This window comes from Lepidochelys kempii, chromosome 11, assembly GCF_965140285.1.
Source record: "Lepidochelys kempii isolate rLepKem1 chromosome 11, rLepKem1.hap1, whole genome shotgun sequence".
Lineage (NCBI taxonomy): Eukaryota > Metazoa > Chordata > Testudines > Cheloniidae > Lepidochelys > Lepidochelys kempii.
Window position 1 is genome coordinate 45,240,960 of NC_136390.1, and position 12,859 is coordinate 45,253,818.

At 40.2% G+C, this 12,859-nt stretch overlaps 1 protein-coding gene across 1 annotated transcript in view; it reads right to left on the reverse strand.

Moving 5' to 3' along the window:
* Nucleotides 1-12,859, reverse strand: part of TTN (titin) — a 468,698-nt gene that overhangs the window by 206,992 nt on the left and 248,847 nt on the right. Inside the window, exons 114-124 of the mRNA XM_078847988.1 lie at nt 12,167-12,448; nt 11,611-11,889; nt 11,218-11,499; nt 10,826-11,104; nt 9,077-9,364; nt 8,638-8,916; nt 8,270-8,548; nt 7,901-8,179; nt 7,056-7,343; nt 6,603-6,890; nt 5,770-6,060 (exon numbers count right to left, since the gene is read on the reverse strand). Coding sequence (XP_078704114.1) covers nt 5,770-6,060; nt 6,603-6,890; nt 7,056-7,343; nt 7,901-8,179; nt 8,270-8,548; nt 8,638-8,916; nt 9,077-9,364; nt 10,826-11,104; nt 11,218-11,499; nt 11,611-11,889; nt 12,167-12,448 — 3,114 coding nt within the window. The remainder of the gene's footprint in view (nt 1-5,769; nt 6,061-6,602; nt 6,891-7,055; nt 7,344-7,900; nt 8,180-8,269; nt 8,549-8,637; nt 8,917-9,076; nt 9,365-10,825; nt 11,105-11,217; nt 11,500-11,610; nt 11,890-12,166; nt 12,449-12,859) is intronic.

Below are 12,859 nucleotides of genomic sequence, written 5' to 3' on the forward strand. Positions count from 1 at the left end.
AACTTGTTTGTCTTAGTGATTGGCCAAACAAGACGCAGGACTGAGTGGACTTGTAGGCTCTGAAGTTTTACATTGTTTTGTTTTTGAGTGCAGTTATGTGAAAAAAATAATTCTACATTTGTAAGGTGGACTTTCACAATAAAGAGATAGCACTACATTATTCCTAAGAGGTGATACTATTTATTTTATCTTTTTTTACAGTGTAAATATTTGTAATAAAAATAATATACAGTGAGCACTGCACACTCTGTATTCTGTGTTGTAATTGAAATCAATATATTTGAAAACAGAGAAAAACATCCAAAATATTTATAATAAATTTAAATTGGTATTCTATTATTGTTTAACAGTGCGGTTAAAACTGCAATTAATCAGGTCTATTTTTAAAAAAAACAAGTTAATTTCTTATGTGTTAATCACTTGAATTAACTGCAATTAATTAAGAGCCCTAAGAAATAAGCACATGTTAATACGATCTACAATTATATTTACGGGAAAAAGGCACACACTTTTAAGAGGCTTATCCTACACTCATCCTGTTTAAGGATCAATGGGAATTACAGAGCCATAACAACTGTTATAAACACAAAGGCCCTGCCCACATAAAGGAAATCGCAGTGGTGAAAATCCCTAATGTACCAGTGTAGTTTACACCAGGGTAGATTATTCTGATCATAAAATGTGGAGATACATAGGTTGAAGAATCCACATACTATACTATGAGCAGAGTGCTGGTGGGGAAAAAATGTGTGTGCCCCAGGCTACCGTCAGCTGCTCAAATTTCATATTCTAATAGACTCTCGGTGTGGGAGAGGAGAATTTGCCTTTAGGAGGTAAACGAATTTTGGTCAGCCATCGCGTCAGCGATCAAGATGCAATATGATTAAGTCATAAAATAACCATCAAGGTGAAAATTACTGCTGTCAAAATCCTGGACAACGAGTTTGCTCTACCAAATCACATTGGGAAAACAAAAGGGTCTCATTTTAAGTCGATTGAATGCCTTCAGTTTAGATAGAAGAAAAAGCTTGGCATGTTTTGTTTCTTTAACATGGTAAAACGCTCTGCAGGAAGACGACAAAGCATTGCATTTCTTAAATACCTTTCACACTTAGCTGGGCGGCGCAAGAATCCTTTCCAGCATTGTTGCTCGCAGAACAAGTGTATAGTCCAGAGTCTCCTTTGCCTACTTTTAGAACCGTCAAGCTGGCTGTATTTTCCACCAAGGTGATCTTGTAGTTGCCCCCAGGACGGATATCTCTGTTCTCTTTTGCCCAAGTGACTTTTAGTGGCGCCGATCCGGTGACGTGGCATTTAAAGGAACCACTTGCTCCAAGAGCCACCTCAATAGGTTCAGGTTTCACATCAAAGACAGGAGGTCTCAGGCGCTCTAAAATGGAAAGAAACAACATAACTCTCACAGCTGCTGCTTCACCGCCACGGAATCCTATCGTTTGGCATTACGCAACAACGCAGGGTCTTCTGCTTCTTTAAAGCCAATGGCCAGGACAAGATTTAGCAGCTACCAACCTGTGAGAAGGAGCTTGGCACTGGAAGAAGCAGTGCCAAGAGCATTGTGAGCTGAGCACGAGTATTGGCCGCAGTGAGCCATGTCGGTCTGCAAGATCTGAAGAGTCGCTACGTTATTTAAGAAAGTTGCTTGCACGTTAGCATCATCGTGTAATAGCACCCCATCCTTATGCCATGACACCTGAATAGGTTCCGAGCCATTTATGCGACAATCAAAGGTAACGGGGGAACCAACAGTTTCCTGAATGTCTTTTAGTTTTCTTGCAAAGGTCGGTGGAAACTTACGGTCTGCAAGAAAATAAGTAGGAGATAAGGCATCCTGCCAACCTGGAAACAATTTGCATTTACCATAAGCTTGTTACTATAAAGAGTCATTACAGAAATATCTGAAATGAACCCATCACCTTTAACAGTGAGCAGAGCTGTGGAAGAAGCAAAGCCAACACTGTTTTCTGCTTTGCAGACGTATTCTCCAAGGTCACTGCTCTCCACCCGGCTGAAAACTAGCGTGGCCACATTATTTTTGAAGTACATTTTATAAGTAGGAGTCGATTTTAGTTTTGTATCTTCCTTGTACCAGGAGACTTTGATTTCCGGGGTCCCAGCAATTTGGCACTGAAAAGATGCGGGCTTCCCGACTGTCACCTCCACACGTTCCAAGTGTGTAACAAAATAAGGCGGTTCTAAAGCACAAATGATCGCAATCAGCATCACAGAAAAGAGAGCAAGTCTTATAATGACCATTATTAATACAACAGTGGTTATGGAATCTGAGATAGCAACACACCTAGGATTGATATTTGTCCCTGGCAAATATCTGCTCCAGCATCATTGGCAACCTCGCATGTGTATTGCCCTTCATCATCTTTTGTGCTGTTAGGAATTTCCAGTATGCCCGATTTTTCGGTAGTAGTTATACTACATCTCGGGGACTGTGTTATGTGGAAGCCATTCTTCTTCCATGTCACTGAAATAGGAGGAGTTCCTTTGTACGTGCTTTGCAGAAGTATGGATTTCCCTTGCTCTACACTGAAATCGCTTAATTTCTTCACAAAGGTCGCTGGCTCTACAAAATGGAAGGCAAAAAGTCAAATAGAAGAGGGGGGAAATATTCACAAATCTTTGCGCGCGCACACACAAATACATAAGAATAAGACCAATAGCAGCAATCGAGACAAACCTTTTACAAAAAGATGAGTGGTACAAGACACACTGCCAGCATCATTAGTGACTCGACAGGTGTAATCTCCACTGTGGAGTGGTTCTACTTCATACAATTCCAGTTCTGCAACTGTATCCTCCAAAGAGATGTTGCAGGTACTATCTGACACAAGTTCCCTGATGCCTCTAAACCAGTTAACTTTGAACGGAGCCGTTCCTTTTATGAGACTTGTGAATGTTACACTCGTCCCAGGTAGAACTTCCACGGGATCGGGTGTCTTCGCAAATGAGGGTGGTTCTACATATACATAAAGAAGTTAAGACACAGAGACAAATTAGTATGCCCGTTACGTTTGAAGATGAAAACCAAATCAGCGTTTGGCTGAAGATTTATAGGCGGCCCGAAAATTGCGAAGGAAGAAATAGCAGCAAATGGAGGAAGCATTTTGCCTACGGCACCTTGGCCATCTTTTACTGACCTTGTACGATCAAAAAGGCACTGCATTCATCAGATCCAGCGGCATTTGCCGCGGCACAGGTGTAAGGTCCGGTATCTGATGAGTCCAGTGCATTCAGTTTCAAACCACAGACGTCGTCTGAAAAGGAGACTTCATATTTGTCTCCACTAACAATCTCATTTCCATCTTGGAACCAGGCAACTGAAATGGGTGGTGAGCCAGAAACTTTGCACTCCAGCAGCGCTGAGGAACCCAGCACCCCGCATGTTTCCTTTAACTTCCTTGTGAAAAAAGGAGGGACAATGCGATCTGCGTAGAAAAAGGCGACAAAACCACGGGTTGGTTGGTTGGTTTTTAATTAAAAAGGGAAAGGTCTATTAAAAGAGAAGACAGCACTAAGTGACAACGAAGGTAGTAGCCAGCTAACCTGAAACATCAACCGAAGAGGTACAGCTACTTTCACCAACTTCGTTTTTCACTTCAAATGTATACAGTCCCCTGTCTCCCGCGTCCGCAGAAGGAACTTTCAGTGTAGCTACTTTGTTGGAAAAGGTGATTTGATATTTGCGGCCGCTCTGTAGTTCTCGTCCATCCTTAAACCACTTTGTAATGAGTTCCGGTGTTCCACCCACTGTGCACTCTAATGTAAAAGAATCCCCAGCCGTAACTGACATCGGTTCTGGCTTCTCTAAAATTACTGCTGGTTCTGAAAGAAAAAAAAACCGTCTAATCGGTTAAATCTAATTGTAAAGTCGAGAGAACAGAACAGGAAAATATTTAGTAAATAGTCAGGAAAGAAACGTGTATCATGAATATAAGAGAAAGGCAATAGATTAATAAATTCTTAACTCTAACAAGGAAGTTAAATCTACAAGCAAACAATGATCAACAATTTTTGTTAATACATACAGGTCTGGTTTCCGGGAATACCAATTGCACACAGTTTGGGGAAATAAAAATAGTACTAAAAGAATACTTTTTCACAAGCATGCGCGAAGAAATCTAGACGTATGCTATCTTCTCCCAATGCACTAGTTATATTTGCACTCCTTCTTAAAGAGAATTAAAATTAAAGCACAACTGCCATTCTGCAAAAATGGTTTAAGTAGCTTTTAAAAGATCTAATATGCAATACACTACCAAAGCAATTAACCGCTAAACCCAGTGCTACCACAGCACATTGCGCCAGCTGTGCAAATTTAGATGGAGATAGATTTGTTCTGATCCTTCCAAAAGTGAAGGAAAAGCTGCACATCTTGCATAGCAAAACTGCGACTCCATGAAAAGAAACTTAGTAGAGATTTGATGGATATTATGGGAAGTCACATTTTTATATCTCTAAAGATATAAAACCTGTTCTGTTTTTACAACCTTAATTCATAGATCAAACCAGATGCCACTGTTTACATTATCATCACAAATCTTAAAGCAACTTTTAGTCTGACTTGAACCCATATGAAATGAATTTCTTGCTTCTGTGTTTCAGCTCGAGTCTTGATCCCATCCTGGTTGCCCACAGACAGCAAGGATGAGGGACAGAGAGGATGCGATTGGTGGAAAAGGCAAAAGAGCAAAGTTATTGACATTAATGTAGGTAAAAAAATACAAGCGTTAAATGTTTCAAATCCCTGCTGTGTTTTAAATGCAAGTCTGGGGTCAAGAAGAGCACACCATAGGCATAATATAAAAGATAAAATAACGTGGAGTGCAGGGACTCAATCCATTTTTATTAAAAATGTAGTCTTGACTATTACTTTAACGTATGACACACGTCATATTACAGTAGGCGAAAGAGGAGAGAAAAACAAATGCTAAAGAAAGAGAAAGATATGCAATGAAGTAGACAATGTGTTTGCACTAGGCGTGATAACAGCTAGATTATGATAAATAATTAACAAACTATGTTCTAAGCATATTATATAATATGCTAGGAATGCCTATTAAGGGTATCGACTTTCACAGACATATGGTTACACAGAATAATGTATGCAATATAAGCAAGAATAGATCCCAAAGGACAATATGCAAAAAGTAATAAAATAATATAAAATAAAATAAAAATAGATTATGTGACTCTTGCATTAGTAGCTAAAGAGTTTTCAGCTGGTTTTGAAAAATGCTGACGTTGTCCTGGAAAAATCTGTCACGCTTTAGTAAGCAAATATTACCGGTGCTGTCCTGAAATTGTTAAATTGGCAGGAAAATTAATGGCTTATTGTCGAGATCTAGCCACTCATAACATGCACAGCTTCGGGTTATTATTTGCTATGAATACGTATTGAAAGCAGCAAGATTTGTATAAAACCATTCGATAAACGAAATGTAGAATTCTGCAGGAAATATTAGTACGGCGTTCTAATTAGTAGAAAGGAATAGACATATTGTGCTCAATTCTCTGCTGAGATACAGAAGTCCCTGAGTATCTAAAGGAGAAATAGCTGCCGTTATCTCACTGTGTGTGCTGTACTGAATTTAATATTGTTCACACACAATTATATATGGCCTAAAATAAGATTGACTGTGAGAAATATTTTATTAGCTATGGAAGGCGTATATTGACAACTAACACGCTGATAAAAAAGCTAACACCACAGATAGGCAAAACATGAAATTAACTAACCTTTAATAACAACGGAAGAAGTACACAATACAGTTCCTGCTTCATTGGACACTTTGCAGGTATATAAGCCAGCATCAGCCTGCCCTGCGCCCTTAATTTGCAGAAGTATGGTGTTGTTCAGGAAAGATATTTCACAATTAGGACTCTGATAGATCTCTTGATTGTTTTTATACCAAGCAACTGTCAGAGGCTGAGAACCAGAAACACGGCCCTCAAGTTTAAGGGTGTTCCCTTCCGTTTCTTCTACCGTTTCAGAAAGTTTCCTTGTAAAACTAGGTGGAATTTTTCGTTCTGCAAGAAATGAACGTAATCCTTAAATTGTAAAAATAAATTTTAAAATAAAAAATTAAAAGACTTCTCAAGAAATACATTTATGACGATATGTTGTTTACAAAACTGCTTACATTTTAAAAAGGGCTCTATTGTTTATAAAAAGTACACAGAGGACACCACTCTTAGAACAGCAAAACACCACACTGTGTAAATGGATGTGGAGTTTCACTAGTTAAGAAAAATGTCCTTTCTTAAAGAAATCAGGACTTTAGGTATAAGCAACAAGAAACAAACTGGAATTTTGTATTAATCATTTAGGATGGCAAAGTCTGCAAAGTTGCAAAGAAAATAAGATTGAAGAAAACATTATGTCCGCTCATCAATTCTCCCTACACTATCCTTCAAAAAACTTTCCGTTTCGACCAATCTTTTAAAATGCATATATTCCTAATCCACAGATGGAAAAGACGGTCTCCAATTTATATAGCAACAAGATGACTTATTTCTTTCAGATATAAAGGAATTCAATGTGCACATCATACACCAGAATCAGGCAATACCTTTAATAATAAGCTGAGCTGCGCAAGAGTCCTTTCCAACTTCATTGCTAGCATGGCACGTATACATTCCAGAGTCTGCATTGTCAGCACTCAGAATTGTCAAATGGGCTATGTTTTCTACATAACTGATCTGGTATTTTCCTCCAGTCCGTATCTCTTGTTTATTTTTCGCCCAAGTGATCTTAATTGGTTGTGTTCCAGATATGTGGCATTCGAAGTCAGCACTATCCCCAGCAAAAGCATCCACGGGTACAATTGGGATGTCAAACAATGGAGGATTCTTCCCTTCTACAGAGTGAAAGAAACAGAAAAACGCGTATAGCTTTTAAGAGCTCCATTAGTTTAAAGCATATTGTTAAATAAATAAATGTTGCACCTATAGTTTTAAGTTGAGATGGAAATGAAAAAATGACCTGGTGACGTTAAAGGGAAATTATTTCATAACCAACCAACCTGTAAGCACGAGCCTGGCAGTGGAAGAAGCAGTTCCAATAGCATTGGAAGCTGTACAAGTGTATTGCCCAGCAAGGCTCTTGTCAGTCTGCAAAAACTGGAGAGTTGCTACGTTATTTAAGAAGGAGGTCTGCACATTGTAGCCATCTCGGATAGGTACGCCATCTTTAGACCAGGATACTTCAATAGGATCTGAGCCAGTTATGCCGCAATCAAATGTAACTGGTAAACCAATAGTTTCATGAATGTCTCTCAAAGTTCGTGTGAATGAAGGAGGAAGTTTACGCTCTGCAAGGAAAGAAGTATTGCACAATGAAAGTTTTGGGAAGTTATCCAGCTTTGGTGAATTCTCCAGTTGGCACTGCCTAAGAAGATACTGTATTGTGGTATAGATTGGGCAGATTTACAGGAGGATAATGATAGATTCAGTCATTGTTTTCAACCATGTTACCTAATATCAAACAGTAAAAGGCCCACAAAGAATCAAGGAGACTATTTGTTAGATCATTTCGCTTGGGGGTTGGAGTCAAGAGAGAGCTCTGGACGACCGGTCAATCTGGTTTTAAAGTTTTGATTAATAGTCTCACATTTTCTACATTGGAAAGGTCTGGAAGAATGCCCTGTTCTGAAGGGGAAGAATCAGAAGCCTGTATCTGTTAGAGAGCGCGCTGGTTAAAGCTGGTTAACTAAAGATTGGTATTGAGAATGACTTTCCAGCCAGACTTTCACAAGTGGCAGATAATCAATGCTGAGGGAATTTTAGACAAAAGTGATCTCTAGCTGGTCAGGTAGAGGTACAGAATGTCCCTAAGAACCTTTTAAATGTGTTAACATGAATTATTCACCTTGAACAGAAAGCAAAGCTGATGAAGAAGCTTCTCCAACACTGTTTTCTGCTTTGCAGATATACTCCCCACTATCACCGCTATCCACCTGGCCGAAAACCAAAGTGGCAACGTTGTTCTTAAAGTGCATTTTAGAGGTAGGAGTTGCTCTTAGTTTTGTATCGCCTTTGTACCATGATACAATAATTTCCGGTGTGCCAGCAACTTGGCATTGTAATGACGCAGAATCCCCAACTGTCACCTGAGCAGGTTCCAAGGGTGTAACAAAATAAGGTTGTTCTAAAGAACAAAGACACTTGATTAATTCCAAAATTTAAACGTCACAATGACTAGTAGAATAAAAAGGACCTTTTGGGAATGAGGACACACCTAATACTGAGACCTCAGCTTGACAAAGATCTCGTCCAGAATCATTCTCAATGTGGCAAGTGTACTGCCCCTGATCTTCTATTTTACTACTGGGAGCTTCCAGTAGGGCGGATGTTTCCGTGGTGGTGATGATGCATTTTTCAGAATGAGCTACTTCGAATCCGTTTTTCTTCCACCAGACTGCAATCGGAGGGGTACCAGAGTACGTGCATTCCAGAATTATTGGCTTTCCTTTCTCTACACTGAGATTATTCATTTTTTTCACAAATTTGGCTGGTTCTATAGTGAACATTATGAAGATAAAAGTTAAAAGTTGACACCAAGAGATTTTTTTTTAAGAAATGTATGTAATTGCAAGCCGGACAAACCTTTTACAAAGAGTTGTGTTGTACAAGAAACTTTGCCAGCCTCATTAGTGACCAGACAGGTGTAGTCTCCACTTTGGAGTGGCTGTACGTCAAACAGCTCCAGCTGTGCAACTGAATTTTCTAAGGAGATGTTGCATCTATGTCCCGGTACTAGCTCAACGCTACCTTTGAACCATTTAACATCCAGCGGAGGGGTGCCCTTTAGGATGCTGGTAAAAGTTATATTTGCCCCAGATAAAACTTGCAGGGGATCAGGTTTCTTCACGAAAGAAGGAGGTTCTGAAGACACACATAAAAGAGAAGTGCACTTTGAGGGAGAGTAAAATATTCCCATAGGAAACACAGGCTATTAGACTCTCATAAACAGACCCAAAAATGTAAGCAACCCACAAAGAAAGTAGTTTATATCTGGAAGACCTGCCTTGTCCTAGATACTAACCTCTAACAGTCAAATATGCACTGCATTCATCGGATCCGGCTATATTAGTAGCTGTGCATGAATAAGTTCCCATATCAGATTCCTTTAGTGCATTCACTTTCAAAGAGCAAGCATTGTCTGTAAGGGTCGTCTGATACTTGTCTCCACTGGTGAGCTCATATCCGTCATGGAACCAGGAAACAGAAATGGGTGGTGACCCATATACTTTGCACTCCAGAACGACAGAGGAACCCAACAGACCATTGGTTTCTTTCAGTTTTCTTGTGAAAGAAGGCGGTATAATGCGATCTGTATAGGATAAAACACAGCTATTTATAATTCTATAACTTAAAAGGGAGATGGTTTCCAGGCATCTAGCAGAAACACCGCACTTTCCTCTGGCACACCTACGTTGGCTTGGGAGAATCCAAAACAGGCCTACAATTCAACCCACTGGGGCCTGAGGTACTGAGAGAAGATAAGAACGTGTTGGAGGCTACTTTCTTATGCTGTCGCTCACGCGCTCTGAGGGTCGCCTCTCTGCTTTTATTTTTTCAATACTTCCTCATAAGGAGAAGAACAGTACTGCACCATCTGGGACAGGAAGACTCAGTTGACCAGACTGAGCCCAAGCCACAGCCTCATCTTCGTGACGGGTGAAAAATGGTTCAACCGACTCCCTGCCTCCATGATCTCCACAACACTAGCGGGCCCACCTGGGGTGCCTAAGGTCACATTAGCCATGAGTCTTCCCAGAGTGGCAGCAGCCTGACGTAACACCGAAGGAAGCAGCGAGTTGTGTAAGCCATTGTGATAAATAAAGGGGGGGGGGCAGCTTCCTTTTATGGACACCCAGCTAGCCAATTAGCTATAAAATCCCTGTTAGTAGCTGTTCTCCCTTTACCTGTAAAGGGATAACAAGTCCACAGGTAAAAGGAAGAGAGTGGGCACCTGACCAAAAGAGCCAATGGGAGGACTAGAACTTTTTACAATTGGAAAAACTTTCCCTTTGTCTATCTGTGGTTGTTCTCTGGAGAGAGGAGCAGCAATGCTATAGCAAGCTTTAAGCTAGGTATGAAAAATCATCAGCTCATACCTAGAACTACTTATTTGAAACCGCAGATATGTAAGTAGATCAGGAAATGTTTAGGAAACATGATTAGGTTTATTTCTTTTATTTTGTAAGGCTCCTGGGCTCCCCTGAGCTAACCCCAGGTGCTTTTGTTTTGCTTCTAACCTTTAAGTTGGACCTCAAGAAAGTTATTTTGATGCTTAATCTTTATAAGTGGTTCTATTCAAATCTAGCAAAAAGCCTAAATTCCAAATGTATTTTCTTCTTTTTTGTTTTTAATAAAATGTACCTTTTAAAGAAATGGATTGAATTTTTATGTACTAAGAGGTGTGCCTAAGTTCTTTAATTAGCTGGTGGCAACAGCTGATTTCCTTTGTTTTCTTTCTCAGTTCTTCCTGGGGTGGGGGAGGGGAAGGACTTGAGGGTACCCCACAGGGAGGAATTTCCAAGTGGGCCTTTCTGGATCCCAAGGGGTTTTTTTGCACTTGAGTGGTGGCAGCATCTACCTATCCAAAGTCAGAGAGAAGCTGTAACCTTGGGAGTTTAATACAAGCCTGGAGTAGCCAGTATTAATTTTTAAAATCCTTGGGGGTCACCCACCTTCTGCATTCCAAATGCCAGAGTGGGGAATGATCAGCCTTGACGCCTTCTAAAGAAATTGTAAGAATCAAAGACAATTCACACATTAATCAACTAACCTGAAACACGCACTGAAGCTGTGCACCTGCTTTGACCAACACTGTTTTTCACCTCAAAAGTATACTCCCCACTGTCTTCTACTACTGCATTCAGGATCTTAAGCCCAGACACTTTGTTGAAGAAGCTAATTTTGTATTTGTGATCAGTAGACAGCTCATTCCCATCCTTAAACCACCTAGTAGTAAGCTCCGGTGTGCCGTCCACTGTGCATTCTAGAGTACAAGAGTCTCCAGAGGTGACTTTCATTGCGCCGGGCTTCTCTACAATGACTGCAGGTTCTGAAATGAGATGCAAATCACAGCCATGTTTGATGACAGGACAGGAGATGCAATCAGTTTGTTAAGTGAGGTTAAAATATCATTCTATATTGTTTTGTTTCCTTGTTACCAACCTAGAACTGACAGAGTGGCAAAGCACTCCTGAACTCCAGCGTCATTTTTGATCTGACAGATGTATTTTCCAGCACTGGCTGGTTCCGCATTTCCAATCTGTAGAGTTGCAACGTTTTCTGAATAGGAAATCCAAATATTTTCACTTTCTCTAACGATTTCCCCTTTGTCTTTCAGCCACAGAACAGAAATGGGCTGGGCACCTTCTACTGTGGCCTGCAGTTCAACTGGGTCTCCAACTACAGCAGTGAAATCACTGAGCTTCTTCACAAAAATGGGTGGTGCTGGTGAAGAGAAGATACGTCATGTTAAAACCGCAAGGAGAGTGCACGAGGAGTGTGACGAGGATGACACCATGCTGGGAATATAGATGATGTGTAAATCATTAAACAAACCTCTTAGCGTTATAGAGGAAATGCAAGTGTCACTTCCTACATCATTCACGGCCTTACAGTGATATTCGCCGACATCTGAGTCACCCAGGCTAAGGATGTGAATGCTAGCAAGGTAGTTCTCAGACATGATTTTGTACTTCTTGCTACTTTTAATTTCTCTTTTGTCCTTATACCAGGAAATTTGGAACGGAGGAGTGCCGCAAAGCTCACACTCAAGATGGACATCAGAACCTTTCAAAGTCTCAACTGGATGGGGTTTCTTGCTGAAAACAGGGGGTTCTATGAAAAGAAGAAGTTTGAGTTTCTGTTAATTCAGTTGGGGACATAACAGAGAAACGAACATTTAAACAGTAAACTTTATCACTATGTTGGACTGATAATGGAAGAGTAAAGACACAAGTCACAATAAGAGCCATGTCATAGAACTCTGGTAAAATCCATAGTCTGCGTTCTCAGAAGGCAGCACTCGCCTATCTGACTGAAGAGAAGATTTATTAACCTTCCACGGCAGATTAAAAGAAGGAACCGACAAAAACGGGAGGAGCAGGGTTCTGACCTTTCACTTTCAACGAAGTACTGGTGTTTGCAGCCCCTGCTGCATTGCGAGCTTCACAAGTGTAGTCTCCACTGTCTTCCACACTGAGATTGTGCATTTCAATGACTGCCATGGACTCAACGAAGGACATTCTGTATTTTTCGCTGTCGTGGATTTCAGTTTCATCTTTGTACCAGATGACTTTGATTTCTGGAGAGCCGCCTATTTTGCACTCATATCTAGTGGAATCATGCTGTTTCACAACTCTAGAGGAGTCTAGCTTCTTAATAAACCGTGGTGGTTCTATGAAACCAAAGGACAACAAGATGTTTCACTAAACTGCACTGATCCATTAAAATATTCCCTCAGTGAAATATCTAACCAACAGCGTACACTATTTTGGGTTGTGGGGGAAGAGTAGAAATATCTACAGAATTTGAATTTACACTAGCCTGTGATATATCTGGTATCACCAGGACAAAAATCAACACATGGCATACATAACAAACAAAAGCAGGGAAGTTTCTTTGTGCGTCTTTGCCAATGGTTTGTGTACATAGAATGATGTCCCGAGTTCCTTGGAGAGATTACTACATATTTATTTTACACAAAAATTATTGTTTATTGAATTGCCATATATGTAACTTACAATAGGTTATATATCACATAACCAGACTTTCAAACAGCTACTGCAGGAAAACTACATGTATATTG